This window comes from Pezoporus occidentalis, unplaced genomic scaffold, assembly GCF_034315485.1.
Source record: "Pezoporus occidentalis ecotype Australia unplaced genomic scaffold, CSIRO_AGI_Poc_V1 ctg18, whole genome shotgun sequence".
NCBI lineage: Eukaryota > Metazoa > Chordata > Aves > Psittaciformes > Psittacidae > Pezoporus > Pezoporus occidentalis.
Window position 1 is genome coordinate 3,902,937 of NW_026913640.1, and position 26,197 is coordinate 3,929,133.

The 26,197-nt window shown below is 38.4% G+C and overlaps 1 protein-coding gene across 2 annotated transcripts; it reads left to right on the plus strand.

Annotated features, from left to right (window-relative positions):
- Nucleotides 1–1,326: 1,326 nt before the first annotated feature.
- On the plus strand, nt 1,327–26,036 carry N4BP2L2 (NEDD4 binding protein 2 like 2). Of its 2 annotated transcripts, XR_009964110.1 has the most exons (7): nt 1,327–1,537; nt 3,997–5,414; nt 8,922–8,980; nt 14,622–14,746; nt 18,694–18,782; nt 19,133–19,209; nt 23,398–23,458. XR_009964110.1 is itself a non-coding variant. In XM_062615065.1 (6 exons), exons 2-6 carry the CDS (start codon nt 3,997–3,999, stop codon nt 23,594–23,596), a joined length of 1,908 nt encoding a protein of 635 aa, XP_062471049.1. In that variant the 5' UTR covers nt 1,358–1,537; the 3' UTR covers nt 23,597–26,036. The 2 variants fall into 2 exon arrangements, 1 of the variants encoding a protein (XP_062471049.1); XM_062615065.1 differs by lacking the exon at nt 8,922–8,980 and having other exon boundaries at nt 1,358–1,537; nt 23,398–26,036.
- Nucleotides 26,037–26,197: the final 161 nt, after the last annotated feature.

Consider the following 26,197-nt stretch of genomic DNA (forward strand, 5'->3'; position numbering starts at 1 on the left):
GAAGCCAGCTCATGTTCATTTTCTCATCAACCAACACTCCCAAGTCCTTCTCCACAGGGCTGCTCTGAATCTCTTCTCTGCCCAACCTGTAGCTGTGCCTGGGATTGCTGTGACCCAGGTGTAGGACCTCGCACATGGCATGGTTAAACTTCATGAGGTTAGCATCAGCCCACCTCACAAGCGTATCAAGGTCCCTCTGGATGGCATTCCTTCCCTCCAGGGTATCAACCGAACCACACAGCTTGGTGTCATCCGCAAACTTGCTGAGGGCGCACTAAATCCCACTGTCCATGTCAGCGACAAAGATGTTAAACAAGACCAGTCCCAACACCTATCCCTGAGGGACACCACTCGTTACTGGTCTCCAGCTGGACATTGAGCCATTGACCACAACTTTCTGCGTGCAGCCATCCAGCCAGTTCTATATCCACTGAATGGTCCACCTATCAAATTGATGTCTCTCCAATTTAGAGACAAGGACGTCATGCGGGACAGTGTGGAACGCTTTGCACAAGTCCAGGTAGATGACATCAACTGCTCTACCCCTGTCCATCAGTTCTGTAGCCCCATCACAGAAGGCCACCAGATTGGTCAAGCAGGATTTCCCCTTAGTGAAGCCATGCCGGCTGTCACCAGCCACCTTTCTGATTTTCTTAATGTTAATAAAATCTTTCTTTGTTGCTCTTAGACAAAAATCAGATTATCACTTTAAGCAAAGTAAACGTTCTGATCGCTAAAACTCTGTAGAAGTATTTTCTCCTCAACACAGTGGTCAGAGTAAGTTAATCTAGTACACAGACATATGCAACCCATTACAGTTAAGTGTTGTTCGTTGAGGCCATATCCAAAAGAACATGTTTTATCCCAATTAACGTGGCCAGGCCTAACGTCTGGGCAAAATACGCCTGTGAGGTTTATTTCATTAATGAAAACCAACCATCAGACAGTTTTAGGAAGGCAGGCGATACCACAGACACCAGTATCAAAACGCGGTGTGGGCACAGCACTAGGCCCCGGCAGGAGAGCCGAGAGGCACAGAGCGGCAATGGCTGCTCCCTGGCGCTTCTGCCCCGTGTCTTCAGCGACCGAGACTCAGAGCAAACCTCCAGATGTTCCAGGACGAAGCTGAGGAATCAAGCATAGCTGATCAGCGTAGCACACCGCAAGGCAAACAGCAGCCCCCGTCGCTGGGAAATGACGGAAGCGGCTCCTGCCCCACAAAAGGCTGCACGCTGAGAAAACCGCTCCCGAAATAGCTTGAAACAGGGTAAACCCCACTCCTCTGATCGGCGAGCGCGGGACCTGCGGAAGAATAAACAGCGCAGCCCCGGCAGGGGATGCCGGTACTTGCAGTCTGCCGCCCGCCCAGTCCGGTCGAACTACAAGCCCCATAACAGCCTAAGGCTGCGGGGTGAAGGGGCGCAGGAGGTGGTGCCATCTTGAGGGTAAGGGGCGGCCGGCACTCCTCTCCGTCGGCCTGCGGGGAGTGCGTGGCTCGCCCCGGCGGCGTAAGACGGGCGGGTGGCTTGGCTTTGAGGTTCGTCTCCTCACTCTCATGGGGCTGCGGCCTCTGTGCAGCGGGGCCGGGAAGGGGCTTTTCTCCGCCGTTACCACCAGTGCTGGGTGGCAAAGAGGGACCGTGGCCGGGCGGGGAAGGGGGCAGTAAGGCTACGGCTGCTGAGGCTATGGGGCGTAGGCTGAGGGAAGTGGGGGGGGGGGGGCGGGGAGATGAGTGCCTTACACTGCTGGGAGGAAGGGTGGGAGAGCGGCTGACACACCTACCGAGAGCTGGGACCTGCGGCCGCGGCCCACCCACACCGCCCTCAGCCTGTGAGGGATGGCCTGCCTCTGTGGGGGACTCTGGCCTTACATGCTTTGTCACCCCCGTGCCCGCAAAGATATGGTCATGCAAGCAATGCCAGCCGGTTCCCCCCATCTGTAAGTGCTGCCACACATGCCTTCTTTTTCCATTTGGAGATTTAGTGTACAGGTGGAGCTTGAGGCCTTTACCGACTTGGTTGAGTCTTCTGGATGTTTGTCAGATTAATTAAAGTAGTAATTTGGTGTTGCTGGTGAGCCACATGTGCCAGCTCAGGTGCAATACTTACAAATAGTTCCTTACAGAAATGTGACAACTTATCAGCATTCAAGAGGCAAGGCTGTCACATAGAGTGGACTTTTCCGGTCAGTCCTCCTCCTCAGCAATACAAGTGGAGATGCTTTCACATGCAATTTCACTGTCCCAAAGGGTAGTCAGAGAAAGTCTTTTCAAGATTGTCAAGAAAGGATGTTCCTGTGTGGGACAGTCAGAGCAGCATCCTCCCTCTTTAGAAATACTGTCATGTGGCAGATGTTCACATGTTCTGTTTTCATTCCGCATCAGAATATGGGATTTGCACAGACACCATTCCAGAAGACAGATGAGGCCATAGAAACCAATAAAGCAACATTTTTTTTAATTTTTTTTTTCCCCAGTCCTGTTTTTGAGTGGAGGTAGAGTAACCCCTTTTTTGATAGATGTAGAATAGAGTCCATGATTCATATAGTGTCATACTCTTTTAATTTTCAAAAAGGAGGAACTGAGAAACTAGAGGTATACATGAAATATATGTATCTTGAGAAGAGGGGGACCCTACACACAGCATTGTTCCACCAGCTCTGAGGAAGAGGGGTAGTTGCATGGCCATGTTTTTCCCCTTTCTGACATTAATACTGTCTTCCAAGTAGTGAGGTCAAATGCAAACAGTAAAATCTCCTTGGTCAAGACATTTTGAGACTGAGGATGGCAAGATTTTCTTTGCATAGTAGGTTAGTAGGTGAGAATGTGCCTAGAGTAATGTCAGTTTTGCAAGTAAGCATAAGATAAATGTTACTTAATACTACATATAGGTCCTTTTCAGATAAAGAAAAAAAAAAAACCTTCAAAAAACCTTAGTTTTTTGGTCAGAATGAAAGGCATGAGCTACTTTTTTTTTTTTTTTATATTTTACTCCTAGAAAGGTGGAATGTTCACAGAAAGTAGAATAAACCCTCTAGTAGGAAAAATACTTTCTGGTTAGGTGCTGCATTTGTATTGGGGGGGGTGTAATTTGCTGAATAAAATACTTGGCACTTGATTCGTAATAAAATGACTTGGGTTTTATTACATTCTGTCTAGACCTCTTGAATACAAAGGAAAATCCAAGTAATTCTAATAGATGGCTAATGGCATGATTGTGTGTCACAGTGGTCAGTGCCATCTTGCTTTATTTTTAATTGCTCTTGTCTCTGAATCTTTCTGGAACTTCTTGGCTCATTCTCAGAATGCAGTCTGTTTGGGGCAGGGATTGGGTTTTAGTGTTTATTTTTAGAAAATGTGCAACAAGTGTTCTTGGTCCCTAACAAACGTCTTTAGTTGTTCTAAACCCAGAAACATTATAACAGACTGCAGATGTAATTCTAAGTCTTACTTGACTAGTACCAAATTACAAATGCCATCCAGTATCTGAGTGGTGTTAAATGAATTAGTTGACTTCAGTTTGTTCAGTCGCAGGAAATAATCCTTTTAACGGAAGTATTTTCATTATCGTTGGTCGTATTAGCAGTGATGTCAGGTATCAGTTTGTGCATTGGAAATTGGCACATGTTTATCTTATAAAAGAGATTTAGAACACTTGAGGGGTTAATATAGGTCGGTAGAGAGCAAAGGTTGTTGATGTAATTAATTTTTCAAATATTCACATTTAGAATTTTTTTGTAAATTATTTAAGTTATAAAGCATGAATGCTGGACTGGTACAGCACTAATGTAGTTATTTACTAAAGATGTTTAATAATGTGGCAGTTTTGCTTAAACAATACTCCTGGTTGGTGCTTTCTGCTTTTCTTCTGGTTGAGTACATTTTAGTTGTGACTGTGGAGGGTCTGAGGATGCTTGTCATAGGCCTGAATAACTTCTGCTTTTTTATACATTACTTTTAGAATGTGCATGCTGATTATATGTTATTTGTTTTCTAAGATGCTGCATGCTGAAAGCAGAGTAACTCTCTTGAAGTATCAGGATGAAATCATTATTGAACCATATTCTAAAAAAATGAAGTCAACAGAGGAGGCCTATGAGAACCTCTCTCCTGGTGATAACAAAGATATTCAGGAAGAAGTGGATACTGAGACAACATCATGTGACTCAATACCACTGTATGCCTCAGATGACCAAGGACAACATGAAATGCAGAAGCTAGAGAAAATACCTACAGGTGTCCTGAGAACACTGAATAAAGTGCTCCCTGAAAATAACCTAGTTCATTCGGAAGTTGTGCAGAACGTAAATCCTCAGTTTGCTTCAATAAATGACACTAAAGCTGAAGAAAAAGGCCCTTTTATTACAAATAATGTTGGTGAAGATAATATTGAAAATAGCATTACATCATTATCAGTAAATAGAAATGCATCGGATGAAGATTTTTTTACAAGCACAGAATTTATTGGACCAATTTACAAGCCTGACAAAAGTAACAAACAGGATAAATCTGGCAGTTGCAATGAAAGCAGTGAGGGAAACCAGAATGGAGTGCATGAAAACAGAGCTAAAAGAAAGGAGGCAAAGAAGACACAGACTATTACTTCTGCTGTACCAGAAATAGATGATGAACTGGACCAGTTCTATAAAGAAATTTACCAGTTGGAAAGTGAAAATTTAGATACCAGTTTTCAGGAAAAAGAAACTGAAACTTCTCAGGAACAATGCACTCCATATGACTGTAGTCAGATGTCACAAGAGGATTGTCAATGCATGTTGTTGGGCAGCCCACAGCCATATTACGAGAATGGACAGTGTTTCCTTGAAGAGCAGAGCAGTGAGAAAACAAGCCATGAGCAGCAGTTTGTCATGGAAACAAGTGGCTGGAAAACTGAAAATACCTTTGATAGAGAAGAGGATTGTAAATATTGGAACTACTCAGTGCCTGAATTCAGACCTGCTTGGCAGTCAGCAGAGTCCTTCATAATACCTCAGGGACCTTTTCCTCCTAGATTCAACCATCAGTCGCATTTTCAGGTACTTCATTCCCCACCACAAAAAACTGATGTTCTCCCTTCTCAGAATGGTAACCTTTCTTACAAAAATTATGGTTACCATGGAAATAGTGATAATAACAGTCATGGTTCATTGCTTGAGCAAAGTATCAACAATGCAGGTCATGCTGATACCTGTACTACTCAGGTCTTCAGAAATGTAAATAATGACCAGAATGGACTCCAAAATAATGGTTTCTGTGAAACCAGAGGAGAGTGTTGGAAGGATCCAAAAGCTGCCAATACAGGAGGAATGCACAGTTTTTCTTCTTTGCGGTTAACTGAAGAAAGATCTAGCTGTTCACAGAAATTGCTCCTCATCTTAAGAGGCCTGCCTGGTTCAGGGAAAACAACACTTTCTCAGTAAGTAAAGACTTAAATCTTGAGAAGCTTATTCACATAAAAAATTTTAAGAACTAAAACAATTAATATCTGGAAGCACTTGGCAAACTTTGGTATTTGTAGAGTTGGCTATTAAAATGCAGTAATTTTTGCTTAATTTTAAATGAAAAATGTCCGTAAGCATGAACAGTATTTGCTTGGGGTTTGGTTTTCTTTAAAGTTTTGATGAACAGGAGCTGGTTTGTGTTGAATTTAAAATGTTCTGTACCCACTAAATTGCATAATCTTTTATTCTGAAACTTTCAGGTGTACTAGTATGTGATGTCTGCTGCTTTTTTTTTTCCTATTTTTAAATTCCTTCATATAAAAAGGTCTTCCACTGAATGTAACAGCATTAATTTCACTGAACCAGAATTACTTTTTTATGCTCATTCAGAAATCTTCAAAGACCATTAGAAGAATTTTGCTACTCTGGAAATGCTTAATTTGTTTTCAGCGTGTTGATGAAACTTATCATAATCTCATTGCCTTTCTTTTTCATACTGTGGTCTATCAGCTTCTCTGGTTATTTGTGAACAACACACATGAAAGGTATTATTTTCCATTAAAAATACACTGTTGAAGTCCGATTAAGTTAAAAGCAGGTACCACTTCCAACTTGGATTTTCACTGTTGTGTTTTTTTTAGTTTAGAAAATATTTAAGGTGCCATAGAGCACAGACAGTGAGTGCTGTACAATATCATACTTACTGATAGAGCTTCATCCAGTAATTTTAACTCTAATACCATCTAGTTAATGGTTGCTCTGGTTTGCAAATATACATTTTTAAAGCTGTGTGTCTTGTGGGTATTACTGGTCATGAAATGGTCAAGTTCGAGATCCTCAGCACAGTGAGAACAGCATGCAGCAAGCACACTGCCCTGGACTTCAAGAGAGCAGACTTTGGCCTCTTCAGGAACTTGCTTAGTAAGGTTCCATGGGATATAGCCCTAGAGGGCCCAAGACTGTTGCTTGATATTCAAGGATCACCTTCTACAAGCTCAAGAGTGTTGTGTCCCAACTAGAAGGAAGTGCAGCAGGAGGGCCAGGAGACCTCCTTGGATGTATAAGGAGCAGCTGAGGAAACTTTGAGGGGGAAAAAGAGGCTTATAATAAGTGGAAGCAAGGACAGGTGGCCTGGGAAGAATACAGGAATGTTGTTTGGGAAGCTAGGGACCAGATAAGGGAAGCTAAGGACCAGTTAGAATTAAACTTGGCTAGGAATGTTAAGGATAACATGAGGGGATTCTATAGGTACGTACTGAATGAAGGACAGACTAGGGACAGTGTGGGCCCTCTCCAGAAGCTATTGGGATAACTAGCTACCCTGGACGTGGAGAAGGCTGAGGTTCTTAATGACTTCTTTGCATCAGTATTCACTGGCAAAGTCACTGACCACACCACCCAATTCTTGGAAGGCAGACGCAGCGACTGTGAGAATGAAGACCCTAGGCCCACTGTAGGAGAGGATCTGGTTCAAGATGAACTTAAAACCAAGTCCATGGGACCTGATGAAATCCATTTGCGGGTCCTGAAGGAGCTGGCAAATGAAGTTGCTAAGCCACTGGCCATCATATTTGAAAAATCATGGCAGTCAGGTGAAGTTCCCCACAACTGGGAAAAGGGACATATAACCCCCGTTTTCAAGAAGGGGAAAGTGGATGACTCGGGGAATTACAGACCAGTCAGTCTCACCTCTGTGCCTGGCAAAATCTTGGAGCAGATTCTCCTGGAAGGCATGCTAAGGCACGTGAAAAACAACGAGGTGGTTGGTGACAGCCAGCATGGCTTCACTAAGGGGAAATCCTGCTTGACCAATCTGGTGGCCCTCTATGATGGGGCTACAGAACTGATGGGCAGGAACTGATGGACAGTTGGCATCATCTACCTGGACTTGTGCAAAGCATTCAACACTGTCCCGCATGACATCCTTGTCTCTAAATTGGAGAGACATCAATTTGATAGGTGGACCATTCAGTGGATAAAGAACTGGCTGGATGGCTGCACGCAGAGAGTTGTGGTCAATGGCTCAATGTCCAGCTGGAGACCAGTAACGAGTGGTGTCCCTCAGGGATAGGTGTTGGGACTGGTCTTGTTCAACATCTTTGTCGCTGACATGGACAGTGGGATTTAGTGCGTCCTCAGCAAGTTTGCTGATGACACCAAGCTGTGTGGTTCGATTGATACGCTGGAGGGAAGGAATGCCATCCAGAGGGACCTCGACACACTTGTGAGGTGGACTGATGCCAACCTCATGAAGTTTAACCATGCCAAGTGCAAGGTCCTACACCTGGGTCGGAGCAATCCCAGGCATAGCTACAGGTTGGGCAGAGAAGAGATTCAGAGCAACCGTGCGGAGAAGGACTTGGGGGTGCTGGTTGATGAGAAAATGAACATGAGATGGCTTCAGTGTGCGCTTGCAGCCCAGAAAGCCAACCGTATCCTGGGCTTCATCAAAAGGAGCGTGACCAGCAGGTCGAGGGAGGTGATCCTGCTCCTCTACTCTGCTCTCGTGAGACCTCACCTGGAGTATTGTGTGCAGTTCTGGTGACCTCAACATAAAAAGGACATGGAACTGTTGGAACAAGTCCAGAGGAGGGCCACGAGGATGCTCAGGGGACTGGAGCACCTCCCATATAAAGACAGGCTGAGAAAGTTGGGGCTGTTCAGCCTGGAGAAGAGAAGGCTGCGTGGAGACCTCATAGCAGCCTTCCAGTATCTGAAGGGGCCTATAGGGATGCTGTGGAGGGACTCTTCATTAGGGACTGTAGTGACAGGACAAGGGATAACGGGTTGAAACTTAAACAGGGGAAGTTTAGATTGGATATAAGGAGGAAATTCTTTCCTGTTAGGGTGGTGAGGCACTGGAATGGGTTGCCCAGGGAGGTTGTGAATGTTCCATCCCTGGCAGTGTTCAAGGCCAGGATGTGCAGAGCCTTGGGTGATATCGTTTAGTGTGAGGTGTCCCTGCCCATGGCAGAAGGTTTGGAGCTAGATGATTTTAAGGTTCTTTTCAACCCTAACTATTCTGTGATTCTACTGCAGTAACTCCTTTAGACATGAAAACAGTAAGGAAAATTAAAAATACCATCCACAGTCCTGTGGAAAAATGCTTCCTCATTCAGTGCAGAAATTATGATGCTTAATATAAAGATATAAACTGATCTCTTTTCCATGTTTGATGTGCTGAATTCTCTCTGAACCTTTCTCCAAATATATTACTTGTTTTCTCTAAAAGATTCTAAATATCTTCAGATTTTAAGAACACATATTAATGCTTTTTTCTTCTCTTGCTAGTGAGATAAATTACTAATCTTATTTAACAGATGGGAAAGTGGAACTATGAGATCAAGGTCAAGAACGGTTACCAAATTTAGGTGTGGAATTTGAACTGTGTGGGACTTGATTTTCAGTGTATTCAATTATATGCAGTTTTGTTTGTTCAATGCTTGGCTGCAGTTGTTAATTGCAGTGAAATCATTTATCAGCATCTTAGGTACCTGTTTTGGGGGGAATTGCAGAATTAATGGCTTCCTATTGGGAAAATGTAAGTATTAATAAGTCTTGTTCTTAATAACGTTGAGAATGTTTTTCTGTTTAACATCATAGGACTCTGCAGTGTAGAGCAGGACAACAAATAGTCTTCCAAAGTTATGTTAGTACCCAAGATATCTTGGCAGGCCTGGCAGTTTTAGTACCTGCAGACAAACATCTACTGCTTATGCTACCAAAATAGTTGTTAAAGAAAAGCAGAAAATTGACATAATCTGTGTGGATCAGTACTAGAACGGAATAAGATGCATCTTGCAAGCAGGTTTCCCAAGTATGAAATAACAGCAGTGCGGTAGTAGGACCCAGGAATCTTGAGTTCCTGTTTGCATTTGGTAAAAGTAAGTGCTTGTCCTCCTGCTCCCAAACTTCCGCTAAAGAACAGTGTTTTGTTTCAACTGTTCCATCCCAGCTACTTGGAATCACAGGCATGTGTTTTGGAAGAGGCTTGTGGAATTCAGCTGGTCCTTCGTTCTGCTTGGAGCAGGTCTGTCACCATCACTGGATAGGATCAGCCATGTCATTGTCTAGCCTGATCTTGAAAAACCCACAAGTATGGAGACACTGCAGTCTCTGAAAACTTTTCTGGTGCCGTACTGTCCTCCTACTAAGGAAGCTCTTCCTAATCTCCAAACTGAAGTTCTCAAGCCATAATTTGTGTGTGTTCTCCTGTGTTATAACATGTGCTGTTACCTGGTAGAATCTGGCTCCTCATCTTTGAAGCTTTCCTTCAGGTGCAGGTATGGGCTTATTTACTGTAATAGGCCAATTATCAGATGGTCTTTTACTGTCTTCACTGCCAGACTAAACAAGCCCAGATGATATTAACTTCTCTGTAAGGTTGTGTGCCCATAATCTTCTTGACAGGTATCTGTTCAGTCCTTTAATGGTTTTCAGCATGTCTTTTGAACTGGGAAGCCCCAGACTGGATGCAGTATTTTGGAACTGACCACGCGTGAGCCAGGTAGAGTGAGGATGATACCTTCTATTGACCTACTGGCCACATTTTCTCTAATAAAACCCAGTGTGTAGTTTGCTCTTTAGATAAAGAGCACACCAGTCACTCGTCTCCAGTTTGATGTCCACTGTAATACACACATTCTTTTCAGCAGGGCTGCTCAAGCAGTCGCTTTCCCTCCTGTACCAATGCTTAGGTTTCTTTTTACCAGTGTCAGAGCTTCGCTCCTTTCCTTGTTGAGCTTCATGATATTTTGCTTAGTACTCAGGTTTCTCAGTGGCCTTCTGGATGGAAGTGCTGTTAGGTATGTAGGACATCACTACAAATTTGATGTCATCTGCAAGTTAATGATGAAGATAATGAAAAAGTCCTGCTGTCATCCCTTGCTGTACTTTGCTTGTTACTGAATGGGAGATGATAAGAAGCCTTGATAACTTCAAACTGTGTTATATTCATCACTGTTCTCATCTACAAAGGCAGTTGTTTCATCAGAGAGTGCATTTCAGTCAATAACAAATGATTTGTCTGTTGCAAAACCCACATTGGCTCTTCCTGATTACCTTAATTTCCTTCACATGTTTGGAAATAGATTCAGAGAGCATGCAGTCCATTGACTTTCCAGAACTGACATTAGGTGACGCCTTTAGTTCCTTGGGTCCTTGTCTTTGTTTACCCTAAGTATGATCATAACATTAATGGTTTTCTGGTCACTGGGGAGCTCCTCTCATCAACTTATTTCCTGAATTCACCTGATCTAGATAATCACAGCTCATTTGAATTCCTGTCTCTATCCATCAGCTTCCAGTTTTGTTTCCCTGTTCCTATCCAACCATGGCTTTTGATCTGTGCTTACTAGCTCCACATCTGCTCCTAAATTCTAAGGTGATTTCTCAGTTCCTTCTCCATCCACTTTCTTCACAGATTCATCTTGTCCCTGTTTCAGCAGCTGGTGGGATCTCATTCTCATCTTTGTTGTACCATCTTCTTCCCTGCACTTCACTCTTCGCCATGTCCCTATTTGTTAGTTCTGCTGCCAGCACCAAGTTTCTGTTTCCAATATTTATGCCACTATGCTTCCCGTGTCCTTTCTATTTTAGGCCAATTTTGTTCCTTCTCTTGCCATTCTTAAGATTGTGTTGGGAAAAAAAATGTGTTCTTAGAATTATGCAGTATTGGTACTGAATCAGCTTCTTGCTGCTGCCAGAATGCGCTGTTTGGGAATGGGTTTCCTGCAGGGAGAATCTTTCTATTTTCTGTTTTACTTTGTACAAAAATGAGTGCTTTATTTTCTATGCACATGACATTTCAAAATTCTACAGCTTGGGCAGGTTTACAAAAAAAATCTTGCAGGAAAAGCGAACACGTGTACTTTGCCAGATTTCACTTCCTCAATCCAAAACTTCTCAGAGAAAAGCTTGGTATAATGAAACATGATAAAAATTCTGTATTTCTCCTTTGATTTTTGGAAGTAATTGACTATTGTCTAAAATAATTTGGCCAGATAGATACTCAGCAGTGGTATCTTTAGCTCAAGTGACAAAAGTTTGCTACAATTAGAAGTAGATAATATGATCTTCAAAGCTGGAAAAAGTTACAAGAAAACAGACTTGGGATTTTTAGGGTATTTTGCTACTGAACTTGACAGCAATTTCAATTTTCCATTCTTCCATAAATATCTGAACATGAATTTGAATAAAAAGGAGCTTAATGAAGTTGAAAGAACAAATATTGGTGTCATTTAAGAAGTACATTTTGAATTAAATCCATTGTCAGGAATATATCAAGTCATCTGTATCTGAGACCATTTTCTTGAGAGCTCTATCTTCTGAACAGAAAAGTTGAAAAGTTGATATTTATAGCTGAATGTAGAAACAACTGTGTGATGTATTTTTTTGAACAGTGTTATAAGTCATGTTTTTTAAGTAGCATTTACGTAGCTTAGTAATGCTACAAATTTTAGAATATTTAGTCATTGGCTTTTTCTTTTGTCATCTGTGATATTTAGCTATTTTAAATAGGTGAATTATTAGATTGAGAGATCTTTATTATCAAATAATCTGTTGAAGTAGGCTAACTAGGATGCAGGTTGGGAGACCATTTTAGTTTTGAAATAAAATTAAGGCAGGATTTGTGTGTATGTGCACATGTATGCACTGGAAAAAATGTGTGTCAGTTTGCTCACTATTAACTATGAGTAATTTGGTTTCAAGTTGAGTTCTGTATGTTGGGCTAATATGCTCTATTAGATCAGACAGCATGTCTGGAAAAGGTAGGTGGGATGCTTTAATTTTCCTATCTGCTTTTATTTCACTGTTCTACTATGTTCAAAGGTAGGTGTTCAGCTGCAGGGAATATTAAGGGTGAAGAAGCTGGATTGCAGCAGTTGTATAATTCTGCTGCTCATTTCAGACATGTGCACCTATTGATGCTGATTAATCTGTAATGTGACTCTCATTAGAAATGTATGTATGTTCTTCACTGCTCATAAGTGGAATATCTTCTTTTTGTGGGTTTAGGTAGTAATGATGCTTTCTTTGCATAGATGTGCTTCCTGTTGTTTCTGCTTCCTAGTTAATGAGCCTTAGATACATTTTATTTCCAAAAACATGTTAGATGTGTGTGAATTATTCCAAATGACGTTGACAAGTGTGTGTTTTATATTTTGCAAGTTTAATTACTATGAATTCTGAAAGGGATAATTGTCAGGCTTTTAAAATGTTATGTTTTATGATTTCACAATTTAGATACAGGCTGTAATCATTGCTGTAATACTTGAAGCTCCAGTTCATAAAATCTTTCCTTTGTGATAGCTTATATGTTGTGTATAGGGTAAGATTCTGTTACTCTGGCTTCTTCGGTAGTCACTTTGCCTTCACAAATTCTGTAGTTTTAGGATTTTTCTTACAAACACAGTTTACTGTATTAAGTCTGTTGTATCAGTAATATAGGTTCATAAATAAAATGTGGTGTATTCTGAACTTTGGGGAATAATAACAAAATATCTCAAGAATAAACTCTTTTGATGGTTTACAGGATTACGTAACTCTTATCATTGTTTCTTTATTGTTGCTAATGATGTTTGGAAGATAGAATAGATTTAAGTGAATTATTCTCCAGAAGACTGAGCAAACAGAGTCAGTTCCTAGAAAAAAAAAATGAATGCCCTATTAGTCCCATTAGTTTTGATTCATCAGTTCGTATATAATTCCTGTGGAAGCCTGATGATTGGGTTCTCAGGAGCTGCAGGGCTGTGTCTGTGTACTCCGCTAGGAGAAGAATCCTAGTTACTATTTGCTATCTCTTTTATTAAGGCAGATGGTCCTTGCTATTCCAAATTTGTATACACAAAAAGTGGATGTGGAAGATGGATCCAGTTTTTATAGCATTATGCTTTGCAAATGTAGCATACTTTAAATAAGAAAATTGGACCATGTGTGAAATCATGTCCAAGTAACTTAATGAACATGAATTACTGTTAAGTACTTCATACCAGAGAGGAACAGGTATGAAAAAATGCTGTTGTGTGTGGTATATGCTTTACTGGTGCTATTTTATCTACTTGGAACAAAATTAGGCTTTGAATCCTTCTGTGCTCTCATAAACCAATGTAATACACCATTAATAAAGACATAGGCTCTAACAAAAGTCATTATTGTTCAGTGTCCAAAAGAAGTGGGCATATTTTTGGTGTATTATGCTCTGCTTTCTGAAATAGCATTACTGTTTGCCCTAAGGTAACCTTAATACTCAGGAAAAGGGAGAAGGAGCAAGAAGTCAAAACCAGCTTATATGCAGCCTTGATCATGTTACTTGACAGTTGCATCATTAGTAGTTTCTTCTGGTCCTCAGTAATCTGAATTTTGTTGTTACAGATTCTGTATTTTAGAAGCAAAAATAACCAACAACATAGTCATGGGACAATAAATGCGTAGGAATGTAAGTTAATATGCAGTACACTATCATAGTCATTAAACTATGATCCATAACAGATCTGTTAGTGCAGGTGGCAGAACACAGCAAATTCCTTGTGTAGGAATTAAACTTAAGTAGGTCTTCTGCAGATACATAGGAAAGCTTGGTAACTTCAAACTAACATACATTTCTTCCCTTACATTATTTGGGATTTGGCCAGTTCTTTTCTGTTCCTGCCACCTACGCAAATGTGCAATCCCATATAGTTCTGGTACAATTTGGATTTTGTAGGCTTTGGGTATATTGCCAATTTCTGAGCTGAAATAGTTGCCTGAATTTCCATAGGACAGTGATATCTTGCTGTAGCAATGGGCTACAAATACTCTGTGGTGCTGACTGCTTTGCATTTACAAATTTAAATTCACTATCAAAACCAAAATATAATCAAGGAGGTTTTGTAATCTCACTTATTCAGACTTATTATGTCGGTCAGACTCTAAACAGAATTGTACTTTTGTCTCAGTTTTACAAGGTTTTCCCTTAGCCCCTAATTTCCAAGGACTTTCTGAAAATAAAAGTTTACATTTGGCAGGATGAGGGTTGTTTATTGGGATGGATTAATGTGGATTTGATTGTTGTGTGCCCCCTCAACTCTAAAAATTAAGAGGTTTTGAGAAAGTATTCTGTGAGGTTTTCTTGACATGGGTCTATTTTCATCTATCTGAAAAATAGAATTTAAAATATTTTTGTGTTTTCCTTTGTTTAACAGTGTTCTGCTTGGTCAAAGTCATGATGGCATTGTGTTCAGCACCGATGATTATTTTCGTCAACAAGATGGATATACATATAATGCTGCTCAGCTTGGTGATGCCCATAACTGGAACCAGAAGAGAGGTTTGAATGCATAAAAGGAATCCTATTAAATTATGCTTATATGTAGAAGATAGAAGTGTAGCATAATGTGCATGTGTGTTAGCAGTCTGTATGAAAAGGATATACCTGTATATATATTGGTATAGGGTATATAGATGTATATGTTTAAAGTGTTCCTTTTAATTAATGTGTGTATATACCTATACATTAAATTTTGAACTTATAGAAGGCTTACAGTTAAAATTAGAAATTCTCTTTTCTTTCTGCTATGACCTGCTGATTTGTTACATTTGATATTAGTATCTTGATGGCAGAATTGAACCTTTTAAATTCTGCCAACAGCAGAGTATCTTTTTTTTTTTTCCCAGTATCTTTCCTAATCTGAGCTTCATCCAAAATTTATGGAAGAACTTTTCTGAGGAAGATTTCAGTTCAGTTTAGTAGATTAACAGTTTTAATAGTAATTTTTTTTGATACCTAGCAGTGTCTAAAGGTTGGGTTTAATTGGTAAGGAAGTAAATAATTGGGGTAGGAAGGGTAGCAGGCAGAATCTTGGCCTTTGTGTAGCAGTTCTCCAAGAATCTCATAATCTGGTCTGCTTTAAGGAGTGGACAAACTGAACAACTCCATTGTCTGTGCATGCAGATTATTGTCTGTGCTGCATTTCCTCAAGCAGAAGCTTGCTTTCTGTCTAAAGGACTACTTCTTTGCATCAAAAGATATGGAGGACCAAGGGAAAAAAATATTCTCCCCTTTCCTCCCCTTCTCATCCTAATGCAAAATTGATGATACATCAGGGGAACATTTCTGTATGAACAGTGAAGGAAATTTTTAGAGCAATCATTAGAATATCAGTTATAAAGAGCACTTCTGAGGGTGTAGTGCAGCAATAATAAATACTTTGAAGTTCCCAGTAGGAGCCTAAGGTAGCAGTTTACAGGTGAGAGGGCACAACAATTATAAGACTACTGGGCAGTTCTCACTTGATAATGGTTTCTGGCTGTTTCTGACTTGATATTAAGACTTCTCTATTTCTGTACCAGTTAGTTACACAGTGGTTTTGATAACTCAAACAGTATGTAATTTAGTTATTCAGTGATTTTGATAGCAAGAACAAGAACAGCTGTGCCGTGCTGTATAGAACACCCCCTCTGAAACATTCGCCAGAATAACTTTGGGTTGAAGTTACAGTCAATTCCTGCCTCCTGATTTGACTAGAGCTCTCGGACTTGAAGTACTTGAGAAGGTCTTGGTTTCATTTGTGTGTGGATTTTTGTAATACATGAAATGTGAACTGCTGGGGAATGGTAATCCTGATGGTTGGGATTCTGAAGGGTAGGTCTAAATTAAAGTTTCATAAAGATTATATCAGCTACATGAGATACACGTATGTATATATATTTCTTTTTAAATTCAAGTGACAACATATTTAGCTAGAGCTTCAGAATCATGTCAGAATTATGGAAAAATCAAAAATTTACTTTCTTCACAAATGAGAAAATTATTCTGTTAAAGTTATCTTCCCCCCCACGCCCCATTTTTGGGGAAGGAATGAATCTATGATATAGTAAATACAAGGGGAAAAAAATAGTCGCAAGTCAGACCTATTAGGAAAAAAAGAATAGATGAACATAATTTCAAGCTCTCAAATATTAATAAGATAGTGAATTACATACCCTTAATACTTAAAACACATACACATTTAATGTGAAGGTTGTAAGGTTAAGTGCACAAACATTAAGTAATCTTAGAATTAATTTGCCACTGTGATTTCAGTTGTCAGTCAATTTCAGTCTTTCAGGTGTTTAGGCCCTTTGCATTCACTTTTGTGGCTTTTCTAATTGTTTCCAATTTTAGTTCATCCTACCGCTTCTACTGGAACTTTTGGCTGTCTTTAGTACATTTTTAACATCGTTGAGTTGATGGGTCAAGTTGGGTTTATCTGCTTTTTTAACTCTTTTTGTTTGGTTTGGTTTTGACAGTGGTAGTAAATTAATAGCTTTTTACTTTTAAACAAAGCTTTATGTAAGGGGCTACATCAGCACACTTAGCACTTAGATCCAAAGTTAAGACAAAATGGTAAAATATGTAAGTGGGCTATAGCTGTAATATAATCTTGCTTCACAGGCTTTTGCAGATTAATGATGGTCCCATTATCTTCATTGCAGAATTGGCTATTTTCTTGCTATCTTTATGAATCTTTCTGAAATGCGTATTTCAGGATTTTTCCCTTGTTTCTGTCATCCTACCAGCTTTCTTTTCTAGATTTGGGTTTCAGAAATATCATTTGTGCCATGTTAATATATTTTTCGGTTTTTAATAGCTTTTTCCATCAATTCTTAGTGCTCTCTTGGAACATGCTTTATCTTTGCTTTTTTTCCTCCCTTCTGTCTACAAAGCTACTTTCCAGCCTGTTCATTTAACTTAATTTCTTCCCATTGTATGGATTGATTTCCATCAAGATAAATCCCTACATCTCTCCAATAACTTAGGGTTTTTCTTCTGCAAAAAGAACCTAATTTACTGATCCATGCACAGAGTAGTTCTTTTCTAAAGATGTAAAAGTTGTGTCCCTTTTGGCAAGTAATGGCAGAGGTCTTGCTTTCAGAATAAAAAGATGAAGGAAGTAAAACTATGAAAATTGAAGTAGTCCATTTGTCCCAGAAGTGGGATACTCAAGTACTGTCTCTTGAGAGGTACTCTCCTCTGTAGGAGTTCCTCTAAACTTCTGGTAAGAAGAGCCAAACTGCTGTCCAGGTTTGCATAAAATGGAGGTGGATATCAAGCTGATAAGGGTATAGAACTTGAGTTTTTCACTTTTTTGGACAAGTCTTCTGTGAAGCATTATGTAGAAGCTGGATGTCATCATCATGCTCCCTAGACGTGCCCCAAAAAGCTGGTTGTGCAATGTAGGGTTTTTTAGGGACAAATCCTAGTAATGTGAGTTAGGAGTCCTCTGGGAATGCTTTCTGGACTGTGTAAGGAGCTTAGAAGAATGTCTGATCTCAAGATCAGAGTTAGGTTTAGGCATTAGGGAGAGATACTTAACTAATTTATCAAGACTAAAGCAGTCTTGGTCTTACGAAGAGATACAGCTTTAGGCATCAGGTTAACATTAAAATGTTTTCTGTGCTGTGGAGCTGATGTATCTCAGGTATCCAGCACATTTGCATATTTTGTTTCCTATGGTCCTCCAACCGATCTCACCTCTGCACTGTAAGCTCTAGGACAGTTCTGCTGAGTAAGAAGCAGTAACATCTTTCTAGTCCAAAGTTAAAAGCATGCTACTGTGGAAGTGTCCTGCCAAGCAAACTGCATGTGGCTGTGCTCGATCTGTCTTTCCATCAGTAAAGATGGTAATTTGGATGTGCCTTTTTATCAGTTGCTATTTTCTAGAACTTGGAAGCAGCATGTTATTCCTGAAGCTTTTGCCCTCTTTTGGATTTGCTAGAAGCTGGCCAGTGAGTTCAAACATTATTGAGGTGGAGACAGCATGACTGTAATTTTTTATTTTTTTTAATGGATCTCGAAAATATTTCAGATACATGATGCCTTTCTGTGAAAATCACCTATTTCGTAGAAGTCTGTTGGAGAAGGACTGCAATACCTAACCGCAGGTCTCAGTTATGAATGCACCATGTGTTATCCAGCAGTGCTGGTAAAGCTGGAACCAGGATACGGTATCATGCTGGGATCAATATACTCAGCAAAACTTTGAGCAGTTTCATTGTGTTGCTTTGACTTCTACACTTCCCATTTACCCCTTTGCATCAATTCAGCACCGCCTGTTTATGCCCTTCTTGCTTCTAGTTCTTTCCATTCTTGTCTCTGCCTTTCAGTGCTTTTATTCCTTCTCTTAGAACAGTCAGACTAGATTAGTGCAAAAAACATCTGGAACTGTTTACTTACATTTATCATTTATTAAAGTTACATAGTTGTTTATTAACTTGCACTATTTTCCATTGTAGCAAAGCAAGCAATGGAGCAGGGAAAATCTCCAGTTATAATAGACAACACTAATACTCAAGCCTGGGAAATGAAGCCATATGTGGAAGTGGTAGGTTTTGTTGTGTGGGTTTAACATCTGTGACAAGTTTTCACCTTGCCTTCATATGTATAAGTTGGTGTGTTTTGTCCAGATACATTTTCCTTAGTCAAGTTTCTAAAAATAGCTTATTGATATGATCTGTAATTGGTATGGCAATAATTCAGACTAGTGTAAAGATTGACTCGACCTAATCTGTTTAGCCTGGAATGAATGTTAAGTCAGGTTGGGGGTGAGTGAAATTTAGCATGCTACCACCGCAGTGTTAACTACATCTGTTTATTATATTGTCCTTTAAAGCTTTTGTTACATTTTATATAATCATGATACACATACCTTGAATTTTTCTTTGCTTGCTGCAGGCTCTAGAAAAGGGATACAGAGTGGAGTTCCATGAGCCAGATACTTGGTGGAAGTTTGATCCTGAAGAATTAGAAAAGTAAGGTTTATATTACAAAAATTGTTGTAGTTATATATCAAGATAGAAAGACAGATAAATATGCACATATATGTAATACTTAGTATTTTATTCAGTATCTTATGCTTTTTTAGATACCCACCTACTAGTATAAAATTTATTTTATTTAAATACACATTTTGAGATGTATCTGTACATGAAAATATTATGGACAAACAGACAAATACGTAGAGGTCTTGTTGGCCCAAAAAGTCAATATTCAAATTTTTTTGGACATGAGTAGAAAAATGATTCCTGCTATTATAATCAATAATTATTCTTAGAAATTTGTTGCTACAAAGCACTGATGACAAGAAATAGGTAGAAGACAAAAAGAGATTACACCTTTTGGAAGGAGTGTAAAGGGTAAAAAGAGAGCTCATATTTTAGATTATTTTATTGCAAGATTTTGTGAAATTGTCCCTAGTCTTCAGAGTACCTGACTTAAAGTACTGTTGGACATAGGTCATTGGACTTGTGAGTTGTGAGAGTTCCTGAGAAGCTGCTTAATATTCCTGGTTGATGTCTCATCTAAGATATATCTGCTTTAGGAATCTATGAGGTATCAAACCAACTTAGGGAAATTTCATTGTTTGGAACGTAGTATCTTCATGGTTGATTGCAAAGTTTGCTTACTGATTGTTATTTTATGTGCTTCCAGCTGACATGGCTTGTAGGTGTTTCAGATTTGTAAAGTAGCCTCTACAATGCACGAAGTATGTGTGTATAATAGTTACATTACTGAATTATACTTCATGTTTATAAATATTGTGAAGTTTCACCTTTTGCTCCTAAGCTACCAGTAGCTTATTTTTAGAGATGAAGTCCTCTGTCTGCAGGACGGATTCTAGTAAGTTTGTCTAATTCTGGGCGCAGCACAGCCAGGTTAGGAAGCTGTCCTGGTCATCAGATGTTTTTAAGATGTTCAGTGTGAGATATCCATTGCATGGGAGAGACTAATTTTCCAGGAAAATTCGTGTTTTCACATGGTCTTAACAGGTAACAGGATAAACATGAAGTGTTGTTACCATTGAATTTTATTGTAAAGTAAAATTTGTCTTTTCCAAAACAAAACGAAACCACTTGAATTGTGAAGGGCTGCCAACAGTTCCTATGAGCTTCCTAGAGATGTTTCAGAAGCTCCAGTTGCTTTAAATACTTGAATAGAGGCCCATTGTCTGGAAACTTTGTTTTCTGAGAGTTTAGGAAAGGTGGTGATGGGAGCTTTCATTTGTTTGGGGAGAAGGCTCAATTTCTAAGGTTTGGGGTTTTTTGCATGTTGTTTCTCACCTCTTCTCTCTTCCCCATATTTGCATGTTTAGGAAATAGATAACAATAGAGATGATATTGTAGTTTTGGGATTCCCCTTATGAATTTTAAGCTAAACATTTTGTGCAGTGCCTGGGCAAATACTGTGCTAAGAATAAATTTGGATAATTTAATTAGTTGCCTGCATTCGTACATTAGAATTCTAAACAGGATCACTTAAGATTCTGTTTCTGGTAGTTGGAATGAAAAATAACCTACCTCCTACTTTAATTAGCAAAAAGACTTTTCCTATATTTTAGATACAGTCTTCTGATTTGTTTTTAGTGGTGCTGCCTAGAATGTTTGTAACTTTTCTCGAGTGATCTGCCTATATTCTACAAGTCAGGTGCATTTCTAGATACTTCTTGTTAGAAGTATCAACACTAGCAGTGTTAGAAGTAACAACGCTAGCAGTTGTTTCTGCCACTGCTTAGTGTGTTTGAGAAGTCCATGAAAAGGCTTTCTAGGTCATTACTGGGTGAATTCTTGATGTCAAGAACGTGACACATTTTTTAGCATGAACTAGGTATCAGTATCTTATTCTTCAGTGTGCCTGTGAGGTACAGATTATCTTTAGAGTCATTCATGAGTGATTTTGCTTTTAGTTTAGTTTTGTGCACAGAACTTCTGTAAAAATATTTTGACTCCACAGACATGACTTGCAGTAGTGCTCAAAACTTCTTTATACATTTTTAGAAAGAATTTTGTATTTTGATCCCATCTTTAGGAAATCTTCAAAACTGCAGGTGGGAGAACTAATGAGTGTCAAAATCACTGGTATAAGAGAAGGTTTTTTAAATTTTATTAAGTGTTTAATTGGTGTTGGATGAAAGAAATCCCTTGTGTCATGTTTGTGTCTTTCTGAGTAGCTGGTCAGCTGGGGACTAGAACTTTTTTAAAAAATATACTAGACATTTGATTCAAGGTTTTAGGGACTAACAGGTATCCTGTGTATAATCTGTATGTGGGGGTGGATGTTGCTGTAACTGTAAAGTTACCTGCTATGTAACTTCACATGGAAGTGAAATGCAAGCATGTTTAATATAATCCTTTCTCTTTCGTATGATCATAAAACTGCAAGTTGATACTGACTTCATTAAACTTGTGCTGATTCTTTTAAGTAGTCATGTCTGTGCAAGATTACTTTGCCAGTGAATTGGTATATAAGATTTTTCTAGGGTAGAAGGATTTAATAGTGACAGAACTTTGCTTTTATCAGTAGATTGTGTTCCTCCAAGCAAAACCAGCTTCCAAAATGTAACTGTTAGGAGCTTTTGCTGGTACATCTGATTGGTTAAGGATAGATGGCTTTATGCTCTTTCAGCATAGCCAAGCCTCCAAAGCATGAGTGAAGACATGCCTGAGGGGGAGATCCCAGTATTAAGTGACACTATGCAGCAGATTTGTTTAATTTTTAAAATTAATTTCTATGCTTGATGTGGTTTTGATTTCGGTGATTTTAGTATCCTGCCTTGCTCTTTAAGGAAAAGTACTTGCTCATTTATGAAGTGTTTATATACAAGTCCAGTTGTGGATGAGTGGGAGCTTTATGCCTAGAGCACTTGAACTGTAATCTTTTTCTAGGAGCACTAAGATATGGAAAGCATTGAGTAACACTATGCTTCCACCATATGACATGAAAGGACTTGGACTTATTCTTGGTTGATTGGCTGGTTTTGTTTGTTTTTGAGGGTTTTGTGTTTTGTTTTTTTTCTGTCATGAGAGTCAAGTGCTTTATAGAGTCTCTATATTCCTAGGAGATTGGCTTTTTTCTCTACTGTTAACCTTTTTTATATTTGTGAAGAAAGTCAAAACTGTTAAGACTTTGTTAACTGATAAGTTCAACATGCTGCTGCCCCTGGATGACACTCCAGTATCTGATGTTGTCTTCGGGAAGAGTGTCTGAGAGAAGTACTTTACTCTTAAGTCTTTTCTTCCCAGAAACTCACAGGAGGTTGGAGGAGGAGGAGAGGAGAGGGGGAAGGAAGGAGGGAATCAGTCTATTTCTGTGTAGAGTATTCTCTTTCCAGTATAGTCTGTTTGCTTCCAGTATTGATTTCTGTCCTATAAAACTGAGCAAGTTAGTAAGGAGGCCCAAGCTTTCTCTGTCCGCAGCAGAAAGAACAAAGATGCAGGCTTATGTTCACTATTGGTATCACTTGGAAATAATTCAGCTTGGACAAGGTTTCATAGTAATAAGAATGTATTGGGTTAAGATAAATGCTTGTCTACTCTATCAAAACTTTTTTTATTTTTGTATCTGTTCTTTTAGGTTCAGTTCTGTTGCAGTGCTGGCAATTCTGTGACAGCGTGTGCATGGCACTCGTGGCTTTCTTTAATGGCAGAGACTGAAATTTTTTGCTAACATGGATGTTAAGATCCTATTCCTTAAATACTAAGGAGATGGATACATTCTAATGTAATGTCTAATGTCTCAGGTTCTTAATAGGCCAAGTTCTCACTGAAGCAGCTACTTCGAACATTGCCTTCCTAAGTATTGATCTATAATATTTTCCATCCCTCTACTCACATAGCTAATATACCTTGTGAAACCTGATGAATAAATAGAACACAAAGTCTTTCTAGGTTTATTTAGGTACATACTCCTAGAGAATAACATCACGTTTCTGTATGAAGAATGACTGTAGTTTTTTCTATTATTTAACATATGCAGTAGTGAATTGTTAAAACTTTAACACAAATTGAATACTGAGAGAATGAAGGTGCAGTGTAATAAAAGTGAAGTTTCAAATATGAAAAGCAAAAAGAAAAAATGTGAAATTAAAGGATTTATTTATTTTTCTTAAAGAGTGTAGACCTATAAACATACCAAACAATTTATTTAAATTTTTATTTTTGTAGGAGGAATAAACATGGGGTCACTCGTGAGAAGATTGCTCAGATGTTGGAACGATATGAATATCAAATATCCATACCTATTGTCATGAATTCAGTGGTACCTCCCCACAAAAACACTCAAAGGCCACCTCTGCAACGAAGACATAGGTGGGGAGGCAATACAGACTTATGGAATTCTTTCAGTATTTCCAGTAGCCGATAACAGTTGCAGTCAGTTAATAAAAATCTGTTACTTGCCCTTCTAAAACACATCATCACCTCCAGTAAAGTAGTGGATCTTCTGTGTTTTAAATAGGCCTCTTTCGAGACTATTTTCATCTGGAGGTTGCTCCTTTAATGGACTTGTGTGTAAATAAAATTGTACATTTAATGGTGGTTTTTTTTAAAACTATATTTATTACAGTTGTAAGAACTTTGATTTTGGTAAAATATTTAATACAGTATGACGTATAGCAGTCTTCCTTCATAAACCAAAGACAATGATGTTGTCATACGTAAAGTAACTGTTGAGCAGTGTTTTTAAAGAGGTCATATTGGAGATCTTCTTTTAAAAGATAAATAAAGCCCCAGAAGAGGAAGTGATTTATGTAATAACCTGTTTTAATGATTGTCATCTAGTCTTCTTTTAGGAGACGTTTTTGAAAACAGTTTTGTCCTGGAGTGTTCTTTTGTTCTCTTTTGCATGTATTACCAGTCGGCATCATTCTGGCATGTATTTTCTCTTCAGTTGTGGTATTTGGCTTGGTTTGGTTTTTTTTTTTTGTCTTAGAAGCTTATCCGGCAGCTGAAGCAGTATTTGCCAGTACAGTATTCGCCAGCCTTAAACTGTACAAACTGAACTACTTTTTTATTTGTTCTCAGTGGTAGTTTATAAACTGTGATGGTAGTTGCACACCAACTTCTTTGTGCTGACTAAAACCCTCTAAATTTTAGCACTAAACACCCAAAATTTCACAGATATGTTTTCTAAGTCAAATTATTTTATTTATAATAAAAATGAAGTATTAAAGCAGTAGGCTGTCAAAGTCCCAGTCCACAGTTGCGATGCATCAATTCAATATAAATGGTGCATATAATTCTGTAAAACCAGTTATGTTTCCAGTTTCGGCATAGCCAATGTAATCTGATCAGAACATAACAAAGAATAAGCCAGCATGGAGATAGACTAATTTACTTCCCTTTTTCTCTTAAAATAATGACTTTGTAAATTTTCACTTTGCTTGCTTTCTAACAGCCTGTTGTATTAATAAATCCTCTATGTTGTTTTAGTATTTCAGTGCAACAGTCTTATTATTTTCATGCTTGTAGGATTTTATGCACATGAGCATTATTACTAGCCTGCTACCTGAAATAACCTAACTACATTTGATTTCCTTATACACTGAGTAAATCCTGAATAGGAGGGTTTGTCAAGAACATGAGTATGTAGTAAAAGAATTTTCATGGTTTTCTATCACTAATTTGGTGTAATAGTAATCAGAATTTTGCAAATTCCAAAGCCAGCATAATTTCTTTTACTTACAGATAATTTTTCAATAGGCCCTATAAATTACATCATCTTTAAAGCTTGAATACCATGAAAGTTGAAAGTCCAGGTATATAATGAAATATTTTTTGTACACTTACTGTGCAAATTAACTTTGTACAACTTGATGTATATCTGCAATAACATTTTCAGAAGCACTTCTGTTGACTGTAAAAGTTGAAGTGTGCAGTTTCACATTTTGGTAATTGTTTTAATTACTTGCAAAATTATTTAAAATACTTCAGTAGTGCATGGATTGCTAATATATAAAATTATGTCTATATGTAAAAAAAGCTTTCCTGCTATAGCGATTGTCTTCCCTCATTGTCTCTTGTTCATACCAGTTACTTGACTGTATTTTAGTTTTCGTGGTTATCTCTTTCCGTGTCTCGGAAGAGTCACAGTAATCATTGTAAATGATCAGTAGTACTTTAATTATCCGAAAGTTTTCCATTTGAACATGCAAGCATATTTCAAGTGGAAGATAAAAAGGTTTTAGAAAGACTCATTTTATTTACTCTATATTACCTTAAGCCATAATAAAGTGATAAAATTTCTTGCTGCTTTATGTAATACTCACAATGTGTTAAGGTTTGACAAAAAAGAGCAGATTATTGAAAGTTGATGTTATATCTGTTGGTACCTTCCATCTTCAGTTTTTAAAGGAAATAGATTTAATTTTTTAGCAATATTTAATTGATATTTAAGTTTTCTTTAACTGAAATCTGTATTTAAATATATACAAATTCATGGTGTTTTAAAATGATGCAGCACTTTTGTGCTGTATTTTTAATAAATTATTGGTATTTTTTATATGCAAAGCATGTTGTCAGTATTTGCAAAGGACACAACAAAAAATGAATGCTTTGCTTTGCAACTTGGCACTGTATCAAACATTTCTTGTAAACTGCTTAATTTATAAAGCCATATTCCAAGGTAAGTACAATGACATGGTAGGTGAAAACATGGTGGAATTACTGTCTGTGTAACATATTTTTGTTTCATGGTATATTAATATTTCATGTGGATATGACAGTCATGGTCATACATACATCTCAAAAGTTTTTTACACTGCACTGTTTATATGTAAAATAATAAAATAATGTGAAATACCTATCACAGGTATTTGGATTAGTCCTGCTTTCTCACAAACAAGGAAAATTACTTATTTTGTCAAAAAGGATGTACCAGAAATGTAGGAGCCTGCTGTTCAGTGAGACGGTGGAGGTTAAAAATTTTGACTGTCTGTCATAGTTTTTTAATAACCTTTGATGATGA